The sequence below is a fragment of the Scyliorhinus torazame genome, chromosome 4, assembly GCF_047496885.1.
Source record: "Scyliorhinus torazame isolate Kashiwa2021f chromosome 4, sScyTor2.1, whole genome shotgun sequence".
In the NCBI taxonomy this organism is placed as follows: Eukaryota; Metazoa; Chordata; class Chondrichthyes; order Carcharhiniformes; family Scyliorhinidae; genus Scyliorhinus; species Scyliorhinus torazame.
Genome location: NC_092710.1, coordinates 298,117,037 through 298,138,021, shown reverse-complemented (window position 1 = coordinate 298,138,021; position 20,985 = coordinate 298,117,037). Strand labels below are relative to the sequence as shown.

Genomic DNA, 20,985 nt, shown 5'->3' with positions numbered 1-20,985 from the left:
GATGTACGAGGCAAGTTTTTTTACACAGAGGGTAGTGGGTGCCTGGAACTCGCTACCGGAGGAGGTGGTGGAAGCAGGGACGATAGTGACATTTAAGGGGCATCTTCACAAATACATGAATAGGATAGGAATAGAGGGCTACGGACCCAGGAAGTGTAGAAGATTGTAGTTTAGTCGGGCAGCATGGTCGGCACGGGCTTGGAGGGCCGAAGGGCCTGTTCCTGTGCTGTACTTTTCTTTGTTCTTTGTTCTTTGCTCTTTCCAGTTTCCCAGGAGACCAACTCGGAGGGGAGCTCAGAGGAAGACACGATCGCAGCGTCTCAGCTTTTTTTACACAGAGGGGTAGTGGGTGCCTGGAACTCGCTGCCAGAGGAGGTGGTGGAAGCAGGGACGATAGTGACGTTTAAGGGGCATCTTGACAAATATATGAATAGGATGGGAATAGAGAGATACGGACCCTGGAAATGTAGAAGATTTTAGTTCAGACGGGCAGCATGGTCGGCACGGGCTTGGAAGGCCGAAGGGCCTGTTCCTGTGCTGTACATTTCTTTGTTCTTTGTTCTCTGTAATCCCCACCCTCCACCACTGCAGATACACGCAGCTTGGTGGGAAATATTAGTGGTCAGGCCTCTGGGGCACAAGCTGGGGAGCACCACACAGTTGCTCATATACATCAGGTGGAGGCGGGAACTCCCAGGCGAAACAGCAGTGGGAGCTGGGTCCCAGCCTGATGCTGAGCCTGTGGAAGGACATTCAGAGGGAGATGTCAGCGATGCTTCAGCAGGTCCATATCCGATTGGAGGAGTCCCAGAGGTTACGGGCACAGGAGATGTCACTTCCAATGCATAGTTCCAAGGCCAACACTGCTAGAGTGACGACCGCAGTGGAGAGCCTGGTGCATGGTGTCAGCACTATTAGTGAAGGTGTCCAAGGCATTGCGCAGTTGGTGACGGCCATGGCTGAGGGCCTTGACAGAATGTCCGACTCGCTGGGGAATGTTACCCAGTACCAGGCTGACCTTGATAAGGTGCTGCAGGACATGTCCGTTCTCATATGGGAATGGATGAGGTGCTGCGGAACTTGTCCCAGTCACAGGTAGGCATGGCTGAGGCACTGCAGAGCATGGCCCAGTCACTGAGGAGCATCGCCGAGGGCATCGACACAACGGTGCAGACCATGGGGAACCAGCAGGGCTGGCAGAGAAGAGGTTGATGCTGCAGGGGCATCCGGGGTCCGAACCAGCTGCCCCTGCATACCAAGGTGAACCCCAGGGCTCTATGGGCACTGACCAGGAAGAGGGGGGGCCTGGGTGTCAACCCGAACCCGTTCCATGGAGTGGCGACGGTGGCCACCAACACCCCGAGTTCCACCCCTCTGCTGAGGTCACGTCTCAGTCAGCACCGGGAACATGAGCCGCCGACAAGTGAGCCGGGGCCCTCCGGCCCCAGAGCTTGTCGAGGACGCCCAATTGACCACGGGACGAGGTAAGCAGCTGGCTGCCTCCACCTCTGATGTGCATACTGGGGACACACTGAGACGTAGTGGTAGAGCTAGGAGGGCCAAGTAAGTCGAGGATCACTGAGGGCACCGGGAGAGGGAGGACAGGGTGGGGCGGGGGTAGGTAGGGGGTGAGAGGGGGCAGCACCATCGGGAGAGTGGGGAATTGTATTACATTTTCAACACCTTTGTGCACAACCAGTATGATGCTTTTGTCACTTTCTTTTGCAATACTGGCCGACCTCCAAACCCTTGGCCCATCTCTCCAGGCATCGCCCGCCCCCCCCCGAACATCACATCCCCCCTCCTCCGTACTGGCGTTATTAGCCAGGTCCTCAGTGGGTAACCCTTATCCCCAAAGAGCCGAACGGCCATGCTGGGGTGGTCCTCAAAGAGGCTGGGGATGACCGACTGCCCCAGGATGTAGTTGTCATGCACACTCCCAGGGAAGCGGCACACACGTGCATGATCTTCAGGTGGTGGTCGCACACAAGCTGGATGTTCAGGAACCCCTTTCTGTTAACATAGGGCACTGCCAGGGCAACATGCGTGGCATCTATTACACCCTGGACCTGGGCATACCGGCGATGACAGAGAAACCTGCTGCCTGGGCATCCTACTGGACATATCAAAGTTGATGTAGTTTTCGGCGTGGACAATCCGTGACCTGTCGGATGCACCTGTGGCCTGTGGCCTGCGAGATGCCACACAGGTCCCCACTCGAGCCCTGGAAGAATCTTGAGACATAAAAGTTCAGAGTTGCGGTGACCTTGAAGGCCACTGGGAGCGTGTTTCCTCCTCCTCCATGTGGTTCCAAGTCCTGATTGAGGCGGAGCCTCCTGTGGCACACCCTGTCCGTCACCTGTTCGAATGACCAGTGATGGCTGTACACCCTAGGCTGTCACAGGACTCCCCCCTCTGGGTTCCTCCCTGGCCTGATGGGTGACCAGGTCCTCAGGGTGTGGGGCGGGGTCCGGCACATGGGCCGCTGCCTGGAACATCTGCAGACACTGCTGCTGCTGCCGTCTCCGGCATCTGGCTGCCCAGCCTAGCAGCACCAAGACAAGTTCTGCTGGGTCTGAAATCCCTTCCATAGCGTCTGATATCTATAAGGAATTGGGAGGGAATGTTAGACTGACAAACGGTGCTGGCTCCCTCCCCCCTCCCCTCCCCCCCTCCCCCCTCCCCCCTCCCTCCCCCCCTCCCTCCCCTTCCCTTCCCACCCCCCACGGAACGCCCTGTCCACGGACTCCCGGGTGCGGTGGGCCTCCTCACCAGATTCCAGACCCTGTACCCCAGACACCCGCTCATAACATCACCTGGACCGGGCGTTGGTCCCCTCCCCGTTGCACTCACACACCCTCCGGCCATGGACATGTCCCCGGAGTTGTGTCCCATGCGCTGGGTTTCGGATGTTAGCTGCTGTGTTTGAGGCGTTACCTCCCACAGTGTCCAGGCATCACGGTGTGATTGGGATGCTAGGCAATGACTCCCACATGCTAGATCACCCGCCAACCACGGGAATCCACTTGAGTTGTGTGAAGTGTTCACTTAATCTCAATTGCCAATTTCCTATTAGCTATAGGCTTCATCTGCATGGCCAGAGGCCTTGGCAGTGGATGGGGAGGTATGGATGGTCGGTTGGACAGAGGGGCAGGGACAAAGGTTGCCCCGAGAATGGGTACGCATGGTCCAGAGGTTGGTATGGTAGTGGCGAGTGCAGTTGCTCCTCGGTTGTCCTCTGTTGCTCTGTTTATCTGGTTATAAATATGGCGGTCAATCTGGTCGCCTTCCTTAATCCTAATTATGTTTATTTTAGAGTCGCCAGGTATCTCTCGATACCGCCACAAGGTTCAAACCCGAATACCGATCAAAGAGCCAATACACCAGTTAGTTAGTTCAAAGTCAATACTATTTGTTTACATACACAATAAGATCTACTCATGCACAAAGTACTACAAACTAAACAATCTCTAACGCTAACGCCTATACTTAGCTTCGGGTGCCCACTCAGTCAGAGGGACAATGGCCGTTGTTCGGATCTGAGGTTGTTGGGTTCGAAGTAGTACTGGAGAACAGCTAAGGTCGTCCATCTGGTAGCGAGCCTTGACCTTGGACTTACTTGTTTCTGGTGCAGCTGGAAGACGGGTCTCTCCGCTTTGAGTCCAAGTCCAAGAGAGCAATTCTCTCTCGGGGGTTTCTTCTTATACCCGGAGGGGCTTCGCGCGCTTTTTGGCGGACCTTAAACTTGGCCCCAATTAATTGGGCTGCATCTTGATCACTGGTATTGATCTTGACCAATAAAGGGGTGGGTGCCCAGATGGCTGGGCGTGTCTTTGGTGGCCGTTGGCCTTGCTTTGTTTGTGCTTTTGGTTTGGGGAACTGGCGCCGGGATGTCTGGAGCAGTATCGGTTGCTTGAGTGTCTTTCCTTTGTTCCCGGAGATGGGCCATCAATATGTTAATTGACCTATAGTTTCAGCTCCGTCTGGGAGCTGTCTTTACAATATGCATACAGGCTCTGTGCCTGCTTGCTTTCCTAACATTGTCCGTAGTTCCCGACATTCATTGCGAGCATCCATTTTGTATTCTGGAAGTGGCCATCCCAGATGGCTACACCTCCCAGCGCCTCCCCCCACACTCCTATGGCGGCCCACCCCTGCTGAGGGTCCCCCATCCCCAGCCGCACCAACTGAGGGTCCCCCACCCCCTGCCAAGCACTGAGGTGGCAAGCCCAGCACCCCCGGGTTCTTTGCCTATGAGCAAAGATGGCTACTCACCTCCTCGGCTACCCACAGAACCCCTTCTGCTAGGTTCACGTTTTTCAAAAGGAGTACTAATCAGCACCAGTATGACCACTTGCTGGGGAAGGCAATGAATGATGGGATGCTGTAGGATAAGGGGTGGCTCTTGTTGATTGTGTGGAAATTGAGCTTAAGTGGTGATAATTGGTTCTTCACCACGCTATGGCGAGATCCCGATTTCACCGACAGGAGCGGGCCGGTTGCATCGCAAACTGTTTGGTGCGGTTCTCGTTTTCGGCCTCTCCCGCTATTCACCAGCCTCCTTTCGCTCGAGGGAGAGCGTAACGAAGCCGGAGAATTGTGGCACTGTTCTCTGTAGAGGGTTCACATTCCATCACAGACACACACAGTTTAATGGCTTGTGCTTCATCCAACTACATATCGATGAATTACCAAGGAAACACATCCCAGTGGACTTAAATGACATTACATTTGAACTGAATTATCTACACCACTTCAAAAGTAGCCATTGGCTGTTTTTGCACGTCACAAAATCACAGTGCAGAAGAGGCCCTTCGGCCCATCGAGTCTGCACCAACACGTGAAAAACATCTGACCTGTCCACCTAATCCCATTTACCAGCAATCGGCCCATAGCCTTGAATGTTAAGACGTGCCAAGTGCTCATCCAGGTACATTTTAAAGGATGTGAAGCAACCCACCTCTGCCACCCTGCCAGGCAGTGCATTCCAGACCGGCACCACCCTCTGGGTAAAAGAGTTTTTCCTCATAACCCACCTAAACCAACAGCCCCTCACCTTGAACTCATGTATGCCTTTTCACCACTATATTACCCTGCACTTCTGCCTTCAGAGATCTATGGACAAACACGCCAAGGTCCCTTTGTTCCTCAGAACTCCCTACTGTCATGCCGCTCATTGAATATCACTTTGGGACATCCTGAATATGTGAGTAGGGAAGTCTTCCTTTGAAGAGAATTATATTTCCAATTCTCTAACTAGAACTCCACAATTTGCAGTAACCAACCAGCAATAAGATTGCTATTCAAAACGACTCTTCATAGAAGATGTTCTTTACCTGATTAAATGGCGAACAGCAGCATCAAACTGCAAGAACATGACCTCTCTTTTGAGAACGAGAAGCTTCGCTACTGTGGCAGGATCCCGTGGATTTTGAAGGTTATCGATTTGAGACTGAATCTCCTGAAGCTCAGAACCTGTCCCAATATGAAGCAGCAAAATATGTAAATAGACAATAAATGACAAACAATAACTTGAGTGAATGTAGTTTAGAACGGTATTTGGGACATGTAGGTCATAAAAAAACATATATTTATCATTCGGAGATAATAGCGTCCATTATTCCCTTTGTTCATCAATTTCTATTCTTCATTTTATTTCCCCCTCTTTTCTCCCAAGTGTCAGAGTTTGCTCCAGTTGAGAAGCACGGTTGTCAACCAACCTGATCAGAGCTTCCTGCTGAAGCTGCCATTCTGGCACAGGGCAAAACAGTGTTCTTCTGAGGCCTGTGTAAATCACACAGGGTTCAACTCACTGCTTTTCACAGGCTAAGGCCTAAAACTAAATCTCGATGGAACCACGAGCACAATTTTATTATTTTTTTAAATTTAGAGTACCCAATTCATTTTTTCCAATTAAAGGGCAATTTAGCGTGGCCAACCCACTTACCCTGCACATCTCTGTTGTGCGGGCGAAACCCATGCAAACACGGGGCGAATATGCAAACTCCACACGGACAGTGACCTAGAGCTGGGATCAAACCTAGGACCTCAGTGCCATGAGGCAGCAATGCTAACCACTGCGCCACCGTGCTGCCCCCCCGGAACCACAAGCACAAATTGACAGTCTTTCGCTTTGATGGTTTATTTGTGACCTCAGAAGAGCATCACTTGCTCTGCACTAGAAGAGCATCTTTCCAGTGTTAACATGATTCCCTCCTCTGAGTGAAACTGCCAATTTAATGCATACTGGGGCCATTTGCAAGTAGTTTTGTGCTATGGACGTATGCTTGTTAGGAACTGGATTGAGACGGCAAAATTATTTAGCCCAGGCTGTGTCAAAGTCAAGAGAGGACATTTTTATTCTAACTATGTGACTCTGCCTCTATCAATCTGTGGTGTAGCACCGAAATACTGAACCCATCAAGCTACCCTTATATACTGTGCTCTCTCTATTTTATATGATCATTATTTCAAGTAAGTAATGTGGTGTTGGGTGCTCTGGTGCACAGATGAGCCAACACAGTTGTAGGTGGTACAACTCTATTTTATTTTAACTCTTATAATACAGTTCGTTCTGGATACTCTGCACGTGCTGTCTCCCTGAGTGTCTTTGGCAATAGCTCTGTCCTGGTTCTCCTCTGCAGCTCTTACTAACCACCAGGGGTCGTGTCTGTGCTTTTATATCTTTCTGTCATTGGTTGTGGTGTTGTGTGTTCTGATTTGTCTGTTGGTGTGTCTATCATGATGTGTGTGTTTGAATATCATGACATCCCCCCTTTTTACAAAGACAAGTGCCTACGTGGTTATAAATATAATTGTGTCGTGAGTGCATCTAAGAGTGTGCGTTTGTGTTGTGTACAGCGTGTGTTTATGACGTAACTATTTACATGGGGCGATGTCGGGTGCGTCACACTAACAAGGTTGTACCATAACAAAACTTGGATGCGAGAGAAAAAAAAAACTTGAACATTGGTCCGGTCAGACGATATCTGGAACAATAAACAACAACAGGTTATAATACAGAAGTGTTTGACTTTTTGAACGTATTAACAGCGTTATAAGTCCAGTCTAATGGGTGACCGCCTCAAGAATGGGCTGGTCCTCAAGCCGGTTCAGCTGTGGAGATTTGGGGTCACACTGGTTCACCTTGGACTGTTGGAGGTGATGCTGTTGCCGAAGTCTCTACTTTACCATTTGTTGTACTTCATGCAGTGCTTGGTTTTTTTCATTCTTGCAAATATAACATTCAACATCTTTGTTAGTGGTGCCCTGGCTGTGGTTTGGTTCTGGTGGCGATGGAAGGGGCATGATCCGTGGCATCTCCACGAAGTCATCCTTGGGAACCAGTGGAGGATCCGGCGTGTGCGTACGGTGCAGTTGCGAGCGTGGAAGGCGGCACAAAGCCCGCTGATTGCGCCTACGCACCAATCCATCCGCCCTGCATGCCAGGAACAAGGTGGAGTCTGTTTTCTTTTTATGTTTGTGGTGGACGGCATCTTGTAGCCGATGGGTCGTTGCCATCGAAGTAGCACCATCACTAATATCATGCAAGGCGATGACTGTGCCAGATGTGGAAGTTGGCCAAGACAGTGTACGCTGGTTCCGGCCACCTGCTGTGCCGGAAGGGCGACTCCGCAGAGAAACGTCGAAGCATGTCGCCTTGGAGAGAGAATTGTTGCTCGTATCAACGTCTGGCGATGGCGCGAGTTGGTGTGTCCATCTTGGACCGCCGGTGCTGGTTTCCACTGCCGACCCAGTGGGACTGCCACGCGATCCATTCCCTGTCGCCGTGGCATCTGCCGTCACCCTGAGCGTGCCATCACCGAGGCCGCGACACCGCCCGTCCGGAGCAAGGTCTGGCGTGCGCAGATCAGAGTCGGCGCTTGGCTGCTCCCCATCTGGAGTCCGGTCTGCCTTCCGTCGATGCCCCCCGTCCGGAGTCCCAACAGGTTCACTGGAGGCAGCCGAGATTCCCTGAAGCTGCACTTCTGGAGTCGGAACATGCAGGAATGCACCAACCAGTGGAGAGGCTCGAGCCATCGAGGGTGGAAGCGGTGCGCCGCCACCGCAGTCGTCAGTGGTCCCACCGTGATCGTTGAGTGCCTCGGTACGCACTAGGCGAGGTCTGTCACCTTGCACCTTTTGCATGGGAAGTGGGATGCTGTCGTCACTCGTCTCACATCCCGTGGATAGATCGTCATTAGCAGCTTGCTGTTCACTAGGGTTGGGTAAATTGTCAGAGTTTTCATCTGGTGGTGCACACCATGTCGGTGGACTGTCATTGTCTTGCCATTGTCCTTCATTTGGGCTTTTCTTCTTTGGAACTTTAAATCTTCCCCCAGACATTGCAGAACCTTGCTCCCATATGTATGGTCTCGAATACAGGATCCACTGTTTCTATCGAAATTGTACCATTTTCCAAAGAACATTCCGTTTCACTTTTCTTCTCAGGTACCTCATATGTAACTTTGTTTAATGTACATGCCTTCATGGTCTCTGGGTCTGATTTTGCTGGGACTGGCATGGTCACAGTCTCTCTTTTACTGTTCTCAATTGCCCACATTATACTCCCCATACATAACTGCTTAATCACTGGGGTTAGTGTGGTACAATGGATAATCGGGTCGACCTTATCTGCATCTTCACCATTAGTGGAAAGCACACTTGGTTCACTTGAAACTGCTGTGGGTTTTAAATTCGTTATCTGGCTACTCGATGTCGGTGTCCTCAGGATTCTTGCTCCAATGTTCTGCTCAATAATCAGTGGAGTGTGTATAGGTTCAATGCAATTAATGTTCCCCTCCAGGTTTGAAGAGTCATTACTGACGAACTGCTGGTCTCCGAAGTTGGGATTTTGCGGCATTGTGTTGAAGGGAGACATTTGTCCCTGCTGTAGATATGATTCAGGTTGTGTTATTTCCATTACCTGAGGATCAATGTCTTGTCCATTTTTTCGATCCGTACTAAAACACTGGCAATTCTCAGTCTGCTCCTTGCAAGCTAAACATTCAATTAATTTCGTTAGCAAATCCTCAGCATCCTTCTGTGGCCGTGCTGCATTATTAATCTCTGTTCGGCTACAATGATCCTGAAGGTCAGCGCATAAACCTTTTTTCTTCGGGCTTGGACGAGGCGATTCCTTTGGCTTGTCTTCAGTTGGGCTTGAACAGTCTTCAGCGCTGTGCCCTTTATTGTAGCATGAGAGACCGTCATGGTCATGCTGCTGTGTAGTGGAGCATGGTAGGCTGTTATAGCCTTCTTGCTGTTCACGGGAGCATGGCAGACTTGCATCGTCTGCCGCTGGTTGGTCAGGAGAGGTTGCTAGACCCTCATGGTCTTGTTCCTGCAAGGACTGCGCTCTGGAGTCTTGCGTTCCTTCCATCGTGGAGTCCGTCCACGAGCTCTCTGTGGAGGCTTGTGACACGAGTCACTTCTTGTCCGTGCAAGGACTGCGCTCTGGAGTCTTGCATTTCTGCAATTGTGGAGTCTGTCCACGAGCTTGCTGTGGAAGCTTGTGACACTGGAGTCACTTCTGGTTCATGCGAGGACTGCACTCTGGAGTCTTGCATGTCTTCTTTCATAGAGTCGGGAACGTTGAGCGGGACGTGGACCACGCTCTGTGTGGCAGCAGGGCACTCTCCGTGTGCTTGCACCGCTCCCTGTCTGTTAATGTCAGGCTGCAGCATCATCCGGTACTGATAAGTTGGAACGTCATATCTGCTGGATTGAAGATCCTCAAATCCGAAAAATGAATCCGCATCTGCGTCGGATTCAATGTGGGGGCCGCCAATGTGCAACACGAAAGGTTCGTCCGAGTCATAGTCGTATAGGACCACGGAGCTATCATTGGGCTCGCGAGGTCCGGAAACACTGTAAAGATCGTCATCGAAGTATTCGAGGTCGGAATCATCGGCTTGTGCGTAGGTAACTGCTTGTCGGAGGGTTCTTCGGAGGTCAAATTCATCTCCTGGGTCAATTTGCGGCAATGTGCTGTCATTCCAGGTGAGGGAAGGTTGTTTTACAGCTTTAACAGATTTTTGTTTTTTTGATTTGGGACGTTTCCCTTTTAAATTGGATTTGGGACATTTCCCTTTTAAATTGGTGCAGTCTGGGGCCTCTGACATCCTGACGCTCGGTATGTAGCACGTAGGAAGCGACTGCGCATGCTCAGATCGCTGTTCCTTTACCGATGGCCGTTTTCTTGACTGCGCATGCGCAGCATCTCGCGCATGCGCAAACGAAACTTCCGGTTCTGCGCACTGCTCGCGCAACTGTGCGCGCAACTGTGCTAGCGTGATACCTTTAGCAAGATGGCCGCCGACCTCGACCCAGCCATCTCTCAGGCCCGGGATTTCGGCCTCTGGGAATTCGGGCTCCGGGATCCCAGCCACGAGGTGAGTACTGCAGCTTTTCTTACCTTTATTTGCCGATTGGATTGCGTTTTCTTCAGAGTACTTGGAGAATTTGTCCAGGACTGCCTGGTAATCGTACCTTTGCTGCCTCCTGAAGAACCTGAACCTTGTGAATATTTCTCTTGCCCTTGCACCGGCGATGGTGAGGAGAAATTCAATTTTTTTGCTATCATCCAGGTCTTGGAGTTCAGCTGCCACCAGGAACAATTCGAACCATTGCCGGAATCGCCGCCAGTTTTCGCGGAGATCGCCGTAGCACTGGAGCGGCTGCGGAACCGGGAGCTCTATCATTTTGCCTGGGCACTGCTGGTTGTCTCTGTACACTGAGGTATGCCGGCAGGTATCGATCCACTCATGTACCATGTGGTGTTGGGTGCTCTGGTGCACAGATGAGCCAACACAGTTGTATGTGGTACAACTCTATTTTATTTTAACTCTTATAATACAGTTCGTTCTGGATACTCTGCACGTGCTGTCTCCCTGAGTGTGTTTGGTAACAGATCTGTCCTGGTCCTCCTCTGCAGCTAATACTGACCACCGGGGGTCGTGTCTGTGCTTTTATATCTTTCTGTCATTGGTTGTGGTGTTGTGTGTTCTGATTTGTCTGTTGGTGTGTCTATCATGATGTGTGTGTTTGAATATCATGACAAGTAACAGGTTTTGTTGATGTTATATGATACCCATCAACACTAGTTATAAACTTGTGCTGGTATTCCAGTTGTAGCTGGTGTAATACTGATCCATAAGGATCACGGAAGTCCCAGGTTTGATCCCCGTTTTGTGCCTTATCTCAGCTAACAGACCGGTAGGATTGCTGGAATTGGTGGCAGCATTGCTCAGTCAGGAGAGGTAAATAAGCCTATGTTACACCTTCTGGCCATTGTCCAAACTATGGGTGTTTCTAGGCAGTGGGAGAAGGATACAAGTTGTGCGCATTTCTGATCGCCACATTACAGAAAGGGCGTTATTGCTCTGGAGCGAGTGCAGAGGAGGTTTACAAGAATGCTGCCAAGGCTAGAAAAGTGTGGCTATGAGGACAGATTGGATAGGTTGGGGTTATTTTCCTTGGAACAAAGAAAGCTGAGGGGTGACTTAATTGAGGTGTGCAATATTATGAGGGGTAGAGATAGGGTGGACAATATAAAATAGTTTCCCATGGCAGAGAATTCTAGAACCTGGGGACATAGTTTCAAGATAAGTGGCAGAAGGTGTACAGGGGGCATGAGGAAGAACCTTTTTACACAGAGGGTAGTGGGAGTCTGGAATTCACTGCCTGCGTTGGTGGTGGAGACAGAGACCCTAAACTCTTTCAATAGTACCTGGATTTGCACCTTAAGTGCTGTAAGCTACAGGGCTATGGAATGGGTGCAGGAAGGTGGGATTAGAAAGGGAACCTGGGTGTCCTCGGGCTGGCATGGACAAGATGGACTGAATGGCCTCCTTCTGTGCTGTAACTTTTCTCTGATTCTATGATAGAATTGGTCTCAGTCATCTTGTCCAATCATTATCAAATAGTGATCTATTGGGATGACTGGATCCTGCCACCTCAGGGACAGTTTGCCATTTTTAAAGGGCCTGTAAGGGCGGGAGAATGGAAAAGCTGCTTTCTCTTAACTAATCGGAATGAAATGGATTTTCAATCTATTCTCTGGACCAGACCGAACCGTCTGGTGCATGTTAGTGCACAGCTGTCCGGACCGCTGTCGGACAAAAGGAAGGTTGTTTCCATCTGCGATTCTCTGTGAAATTTGAGGTGTCAACTAGAGCTCTATCTCAACATGCTGCCCATGGCTGCTTTACTTCATTTTTATCCTCTTGGTCCTTTCCTGAGCTGCCAGTGCCTTTCAGCAAGACAGCAGCTCCCAACATGGCTGCGGCTTGCCTTTTCCAATGGCACCAGGCAGGCAGCTCCCGCCACCGAGAGGCACTCGATGTCTCTAATGGGGTGGCATGCTTGCCTCAGCCCATTTACATTTAAAAATAGCACCATGAGAGTGTTGCAGTTCAGGCGCCAGGTCGAGGCCTGGAATCTATACAGGGGTTGGGTTCCCAAATCCACTTTGAAAATCCTGCCCCACGTGTTTTAAATCCTTCATGGCCTTGCTCCTCCCTCCCACTGTAACATCCTCCGGTCCTCCAGCACTTTCCTCCTGAACTTCCAGTTCCTTTAATTATGGTTTGTTGTGCATCCTTTCACTTCTTTCACACGACCACTGGTAGTTGCGCCTTCAGATGGCAAGGCCCCAAACAGTGGCCTTTCCTCTCTGAACTCTTCCACCACCTCTCTTACCTTGAAACCCACCATTTTGCTCAAGCTACATTGATCACCTTCCCAGATATCTCTGACTTGGTGCCAGAGTTTATTTCAATTATCCCTTTTTGAAGCACCTTAGAGTGTTTTTCTGCTATGAAGGTGTTTTATGAATGTTTTCTTCTCATTTCACTGACAGTCCCGACATTCTGAGTGATTTCCTTCTGAGCAACACCTAACAAAGTCTCAACAAATCTTTTTTCGTTCTCTCTTTTTGTGGCTTACCAATGCCTTCGAGGCCTCCCCACTCTGCTGTCAGTGGCTGCACTTTCTGAGAACCAATCGGAGGTGAGTTTCCAAGTCGTGCAAAGCAGCACAAGTATGTGAAAATATCATGAAGTGCTGCTACGATCTCTAGGGTCTGGTACAAGGCTCTCTGACAAACCTGAGAGGCCGAAAGAATCAAAACAAGTCAAATTTTTAGCAGGCAACATCTAAATTCCACAAAGAGTCATCCCAATTCAATTATCCTAATATTTCACCTCAGTGAAGTTCATCCAATGATCCTTCACTTAAAAGGAGAATTTCATTAGATTTTAGGCACAGAAGATGTTCAGCAGTTAGCACTGCTGCCTCACAGTGCCAGGGACCTGGGTTCAATTCCGACCTTGGGTGACTGTCTGCGCGGAGTCTGCACATTCTCCCCGTGTCTGCGTGGGTTTCCTCCGGGTGCTCTGGTTTCCTCCCACAGTCACAAAGATGGGCAGGTTAGGTGGATTAGCATTGCTAAAATTTCCCCTTAGTGTCCAAAGACGTACAGGTTAGATGGGTTGGCCATGGAGTTATGGGGATAGAGCAGGTGAGCGGGCCCAGGTAGAATGCTTTTTCAGGGGCTGGGTGCAGACCTGATGGGCCAAATGGCCTCCTCTGCACTATCGGGATTCTATGGACAAATCTCAAAACTAAACGGTCAAAATGAATAGTAAGCAGATCTTGAAAAACACAATTCACTGAAGCAGTTCTTGGGATTATTGTGAATGGTGTGAAGACGTGGTAAGGTGTCCTCTGTAGGCCAGAAATTGAATCACTGAAATAAAGAGGGCTAAACCATCATCATACAGTGAATGAATGTGATAACTGTCAGACAGCCGATGGGGGGAGAGGGAGGGTCGGACAGTTGCCGGGGGGAGGGTCGAGTCAGGTTGGACCTGGAGAGGTAGTTGGCGGCTGGTGGAGTACCAGGGTGGGGTGGGGGGGGGCTGAGGGTTAGGGAGTGTCCTGGGGGGAATTAGTCAGGAGTAGAAGAAGTCCCTTGGTGGTAGTTGGGGGATGGGAGGAGTCCGGTGAGGAGTTCGGCGTGTGCCTGTACAATAGTTGCCCAGGAGTGGAATTAATTCTTTCAACTTTTTTGGGGTAACAATCGGAACACTCCGAAGATTGCAATTTAAATGGAATTTTGGATGGTTCCCAGTGCAGGAAATTGCCTAGTGGAAGGCAATTGCGTGATATATTTACCTGGACCCTCCGGAAGGCAGGAAATTTCCCAGTGCATCTTTCCCAGTTACACTGCACTGGAGCTCAGGGATTGGGGCCCAAGTTAATAAAATGGAAACAGAATAAAGAATGAAAGGTAAATACTGGGCGGGATCTGCTGGTTGCATTGTGCCCGAAAGGCAGTGCGACGCGCGGAATGTGACTGGTAGATGCTGGGAGGTCCCACTTCTGGGATCTATCTGGCTCACCACGCCTCGTGAGATGTAACCCGATCTCGCGAGACGTTGCGATGTGAATCCTGCCCATTGTGGGCAGGATCACTTTCTGGCAAATCTACATATTAGAGTTAGACAGCTAGTCTCACTCTACTATGCGTTCCTGAGATATAACCAAGGCGTGGGGTCTAACCCCATCACCTTGGAGACCTTGGGTGAGTGCTGTTCAACACTGGTCTCCACAAATGGGGACCAGACAGAAAGACATTGATGGGGGTCTCCCAGAGGATTGGAGGCCCCCAGGTGCATGCCCTCTGGACAGCGTGGTACCCTGGCACTGATGGTGCCATCTGGGCATCCTGGCACTGCCAGCCTGGTATCCTGGTAGAGCCACCTGGGTGCCAGCCTGGCACTGCCAAGGTGCTGAGGTGCTGCCAGCGCCACCTCAGTACCTTGGCAGTGCCAGGCTGGCACCCAGTTGGCTCTACCAGGATACCAGGCTGGCAGTGCCAGGATGCCCAGATGGCGCCAGCAGTGCCAGGGTACCACGCTGTCCAGAGTGCATGCACCTGGGGGCCTCCAATCCCCTGGGGACACTGCCATGGTGCCAGGCTGGCAGTTTTTGCGCTGCGGTGATCGGACTGGGGATGGCCACTTATAGTGAGTTGGGAGTTCCGGGGTTGCATCAGGGGCTCCAGAGATTGGGACGCCATTCGTGAATGGTGTCCTGGTCTCTCGTTGCACTGAGGCATTCTGGCGAGTGGAGCTCCTGATTGCAAAAAACAGAGATAAGTGTGGCCTCATCGGGCAGTTTCCCGCTGAGGCCCTCAATCTACCCGGATAGGCATTAGATTGTGGGGTGATTCTCGCCGCTCCATCCCCATTCAGGTAGAACGCACCAACTATGAATTCTAAAGTAGATCATTTAAAACAACTTGAAACCCAGAGGGCGGGATTCTCCACTCCCACGCCGAAGTGGCCGTGCCGTCGTGAACGCCGTCGAGGTTCACGACGGCGCGGAACGGCCCCGGTCCCGACCGATTCAGGCCCTGACAATGGGCCAGGATCGGGGCCGCGTCATCTACATGTGCCAGGCCTTGTCGCCCGTGTAAAAGTGGCGCCGCATAGATGACGCGGCCAGCGCCGCATAACGGGCGTCATCCGCGCATGCGTGGTTGCCGTCCTATCTAAGTCTGCCCCGCAAGAAGATGGGGGACGGATCTTGCGGGGCCGCGGAAGGAAGGAGGCCCTCCTTCAGAGAGGACGGCCCGACGATCGGTGGGCACCGATTGCGGGCCACCCCACATTCCAGGTGAAGCCCGGTGCAGGATCCCCCCTCGCCCCCCCCACAGGCCGCCCCCCAGCGTTCACGCACCGCCCACGGCTGCAGCGACCAGGTGTGGACGGCTCGGGGGGGAACCCGCCGTTTTGGCCTGGCCGATCGGCCCGTCCGGGCCTCAGAATAGCAGGGGTGCCGGAGAATCGCCATTTTGGGTGTCTCCGGCGATTCTCCGGCCTGCAGCCCGCGAAACTCGACCGGGCCATTCCCACCACTTGGGAGAATCGCGGGAGGGCGTCGGACCGGCATCCCCGGAAATTTTGGCCCAGGCAATTCTCCCAACCGGCGTGGGAGTGGAGAATCGCGCCCAGAATCTATGAAAGGAAGACAAAAGAATACAATGCCATAATTGTATTTCAGATATAAGGCCCAACTCCATAAAAAAATATTATTTAAAAGAAAACAAACCTTTTCCTCCAGGGTTTTAAACATAATAAGCACTTCAGAATAATGAGGAATGAACCACAAATTAAGGAATGTTCTTCCATCTGCAGACAATAAACTGCGAGGACGTTGATGGAGTTTCCTGAATTAAATAGAAACACCTGTTGATGCAGAATCATTATAAAGTCACATCAAACTCATACATACTCTGTTGTACCATCTGAGATCACGGATCTCCAACATCTGCAGGGAATTGACCACAGGCATATGCGAGTCAGAATTCTACCCAATTGAACGGGAAATTTATCCCATTAACCATGCAATTGGCCCTAATTTTATGTGGTCCATGTATTTTTACGCTTGGCACACAGGCCAATCAACCAGAAATCGGTCACGTTTTTTCACTATTATCTGAGGGCTGAGATAACATGGGCAGCATTTTCCCAAAGTTTGTCAGAGGATCCGGTTCAGACCGGTTCATACCGACCGGCGTGTATGTCACAAAAGTTTCCACTCCAGATTTTCACGCTGTCAGTGAACAGAGAATCTGGGGTTTGGGTTTGCACCGTCACTCAGGTGGGGCGGGACCTGCCATCACTAGAGGGTGCCCAATCTGCGCTGGAATTATACATCCTCCCCCTCCGCCCACCCCACCCTGAAAGACACTGAGGGCCACCCACAAGCATCGCGGCAATCCCGCCACCACGTTAACATTGGTGCAACCCCTCCACTCAAGCATTGAGGCATTCCCCTCACAGGCATCGACCACTCTGCCCCCCCCCTGCCCCGCCCCAGGCATTGGGGAACTCAATCATGCCCCCCCTTCCCAAGGCATCGGGCCTCCCCCCTCACAGCCATCGAGGCACACGTCCTCCACCACACATAATGGACTGCAAAGTTGGAACTGTAGGGTGCCAGGGGACGGTGCCCTGGCTATTTCCCTCACCATCTTGGGGCTATACTTTTGTGTGCCTCCAGTGTGGTCATCACGACTGATTTTCACTTTTGAAACCGATAGTGACTCACACCGGTGTGACGTCACGCTGGTTGGGTGGGACGATAAGTTGAGGGCAGAAGCAGCAGCATTAAGCCCAATAATGTTTTTTGATTTTATTTTTTATAAATTTAGAGTATCCAATTAATTTTTTCCAATTAAGGGGCAATTTAGCGTGGCCAATCCACCTACCCTTGCACATCTTTTTGGCTTGTGGGGCGAAACCCACGCAAACACGGGGAGAATGTGCAAACTCCACACGGACAGTGACCCAGAGCCGGGATTGAACCTGGAACCTCGGTGCCATGAGGGACCAGTGCTAACTGCGGTGCCACCGTGCTGCCCATTAAGCCCAATAATGAAACACAAATTTTATATAAAGTGTGCTAATCAGGCTCGCACCCTTCCTGGGGTGAACCTGATTATAGGGGTCGGGAAGATCTCGCTGCTGCAAATCCCATTTTGGCCTCTCACGAGATTTAGCAGCCATTATGGGGGTTGTGCTCATGGCTAGAACCGCCCAAAAATCATGGCCTATGTGTTAAGCTGCCAGTTGTTTGATTCTGCGTGGTAGAGAGAGTTTGCAGCAATTCTTTGGTGCAAATGTCATTGGAATAATATTGCAGCTCCCTGAACCAGCTCCTTCGAAATGCCTGCCTGCACCATCAGGTCTCAAAGAACAAAAGAACAAAGAAAAGTACAGCACAGGAACAGGCCCTTCGGCCCTCCAAGCCTGTGCCGACCATGCTGCCCATCTAAACTAAAATCTTCTACACTTCCTGGGTCCGTATCCCTCTATTACCATCCAATTCATGTATATAGCCCTCCAATCAGAAAATCCCCTTCCATTGTTACTCTCTGCCTTCTATGACCAAGCTAGTTCTGTGTCCATCTTGCCAGCTCACCCCTGATCCCGTGTGACTTCACTTTTTGTACCAGTCTGCCATGAGGGACCTTGTCAATGGCCTTACTGAAGTCTATATAGACAACATCCACTGCCCTACCTGCATCAATCATCTTTGTGACCTCTTCGAAAAACTCTATCAAGTTAGTGAGACACGACCTCCCCTTCACAAAACCGTGCTGCCTCTCGCTAATATGTCCATTTGCTTCCAAATGGGAGTAGATCCTGTCTCGAAGAATTCTCTCCAGTAATTTCCCTACCACTGAAGTAAGGCTCACCGGCCTGTAGTTCCCTGGATTATCCTTGCTACCCTCCTTAAACAAAGGAACAACATTGGCTATTCTCCAGTCCTCCAGGACATCACCTGAAGACAGTGAGGATCCAAAGATTTCTGTCTAGGCCTCAGCAATGTCCTCTCCAGCCTCCTTCAGTATTCTGGGGTAGATCCCATCAGGATCTCCTGGCGCCCGCCCTTCCCAGCAGCACCCAGCTTTTCAGAGCGCATGTTTCATGCTGGCTGGCCATTCGTGATGGCTGAAAGATTCAGCCCAGTTCTCTTTTTTTCAACAATTATTACCTTTGCTCATTGCTCAGTTTTTCTCAGAATAAAACAAACATTATACTGAAAATGGAGATGCTAAGTTTAGAGGTAGGAAGTGATTCCCCAAGCTGGGGGTTGCAGGATAACAAGAAGAGGAATAGACAAATATGGCACACCCACCACGGCAATTCAACTGTGAGAGAAGCTGGGTAAGTGAGCTAAGGCCACAATCAGGTCATCTTCTTGAAAGGTGGGCCGAATGGCCTACTCCTGCTCCTATTGTGTGTTTATGTACTTGTGTTTTGATGTAGGCCAACCGTACAGGCCAAAAGGTCACCCCAACCAACCTCAGTACAGAATGGGATCAAGGCTGGGTCCGGGCTGCACAACTACTAAGCAGAGCATTTATCGAGTGGATCAGCAGAGAGCCATTTTGAATAGAATCTCTCCAGCTACTATGCATCTCGAGCAAAATTGTTGGCAAAATGGTTCATTTCTGGAACTGCTCCGTATAGATTGCAAAATGTGCATGTTAAAATGCCATGGCATACAAAATATTGCCGTCAAGTCATGAACCCTCAGTCAAGGTATGGTGTGCAGTAGGAACAACCTAGGGAGGGAATATAAATTCAAGTACCTGAAGTACAATGAATGAACATCATGTGGTGCAGTTTAAGTGACCATTTAAATTGAGAATTAAGCATTGACAATTGAGCCTAGAAATGATTGTTAACTTGTCCATGTGGTGATCCTCTTTCTATTATTTTAGAGGCGGTGCGAACCATTTAAGGTCCCTCCGACATTACCGCAAGTTGCAAGTGCATGAATGTTACGATTGGCCTGACTGTGGTTCTCCCTTAGTCAAGTATCCCAGTGAGCCTTCTTGCCTAATCCCACAAGTGAAAAACGACCACTTGTGGACCAGGTCGCCAGCCTTCAGTAGAGGCGGGACGTCAAAATAAACCGTTTGCTCATAAAAACCCGTCAGTGTTTCAGTGCCAGTTTTTCAATGTGAGATGCAAAAAGAACATGCAGCATTAAAGAGGCACTGACCTTGGATCAGAAATCAGACCCAGCTCAGAGTCTCGCTCTCCCTTCTTTTCTTGAGGTTGGCCTAACACAAAATATGTCTTTTGGGCTGTGGGAAAGTCTTGCAGTAAACGTAGCAGGCTACAGTAGTGTGCGATGATTTGTCCTCGTAGCGAGCACCCTGACACACGCTCATTAAACCTGAGGCAATCAAACCAAAGATCATGTTCTATTGGTCACTGTTGCCTGTGGTAAATTTCTTTATTGCAAGCCTGGAAAGAACTCAGAGTGAAATATTTTAGAGAAAGCTAAACATTTAAATGATTCATCTGGTTAAATTATTGTTTACATCATCAATTACTTGGGATGGCTATTTGTTCCCCAGTCTAAAACCAGGCTACAAGGGCAAAATGACCTGCACACTGAGTGCACTGATCATTAAAAATAAAGCTAATCCAACGCTGAGAACCAGGGGCGAGATTCTCCGACCCCCCGCCGGGTCGGAGAATCGCCGGGGGCTGGTGTGAATCCCGCCCCCGGTGGTTGCCGAATTCTCTGGCACCGGATATTCGGCGGGGGCGGGAATCGCGCCTCGCCGGTTGGCGGCCACCCCCCCCCCCCCCCGCGATTCTCCGGCCCGGATGGGCTGAAGTCCCGCCGCTAAAATGCCTGTCCCGCCGGCATAGATTAAACCACCTACCTTACCGGCGGGACAAGGCGGCGTGGGCGGGGTCCTGGGGGGGGGGGGGGGCGGCGGGGCGATCTGGCCCCGGGGGGGGTGCCCCCACGGTGGCCTGGCCCGCGATCGGGGCCCACCGATCCGCGGGCGGGCCAGTGCCGTGGGGGCACTCTTTCCCTTCCGCCTCCGCCACGGTCTCCACCATGGCGGAGGCGGAAGAGACTCCCTCCACTGCGCATGCGCGGGAATGCCATCAGCGGCCGCTAACGCTCCCGCGCATGCGCCGGCCGGAGATGTCATTTCCGTGCCAACTGGCGGGGCACCAAAGGCCTTTTCCACCAGCTGGCGGGGCGGAAATTCGTCCGGCGCGGGCCTAGCCCCTTAAGGTTGGGGCTTGGCCCCCAAAGATGCAGAGCATTCCGCACCTTTGGGGCGGCGCGATGCCCGACTGATTTGCACCGTTTTGGGCGCCAGTCGGCGGACATCGCGCCGATACCGGAGAATTTCGCCCCTGATCTTCTTTGTCCAGTTTCAAGCTGAGAGAAATGGAGCCTGGAGTTTTCCAGAGTGTGGGTGAGAGTTTTAACACTGATGGGGTGAGGTTGGAATGCAGGCGGGTGACACTATGGAGGTGAAAGCAGAGCATCTTCATGATAGTGGGATGTGCTGTGTTTGGTCCCTTGTACTATTATGAAGAACTCACCAAACACTTTGATCTGTCCAAATCAAGATCCTTTTATTGT

General features: G+C 51.0%; 1 protein-coding gene across 1 annotated transcript in view; it reads right to left on the bottom strand.

Annotated features, from left to right (window-relative positions):
* Positions 1 to 20,985, bottom strand: part of LOC140411021 (uncharacterized) — a 399,297-nt gene that overhangs the window by 183,094 nt on the left and 195,218 nt on the right. Inside the window, exons 27-30 of the mRNA XM_072499979.1 lie at positions 19,588 to 19,764; positions 16,120 to 16,237; positions 12,949 to 13,108; positions 5,337 to 5,475 (exon numbers count right to left, since the gene is read on the bottom strand). Coding sequence (XP_072356080.1) covers positions 5,337 to 5,475; positions 12,949 to 13,108; positions 16,120 to 16,237; positions 19,588 to 19,764 — 594 coding nt within the window. The remainder of the gene's footprint in view (positions 1 to 5,336; positions 5,476 to 12,948; positions 13,109 to 16,119; positions 16,238 to 19,587; positions 19,765 to 20,985) is intronic.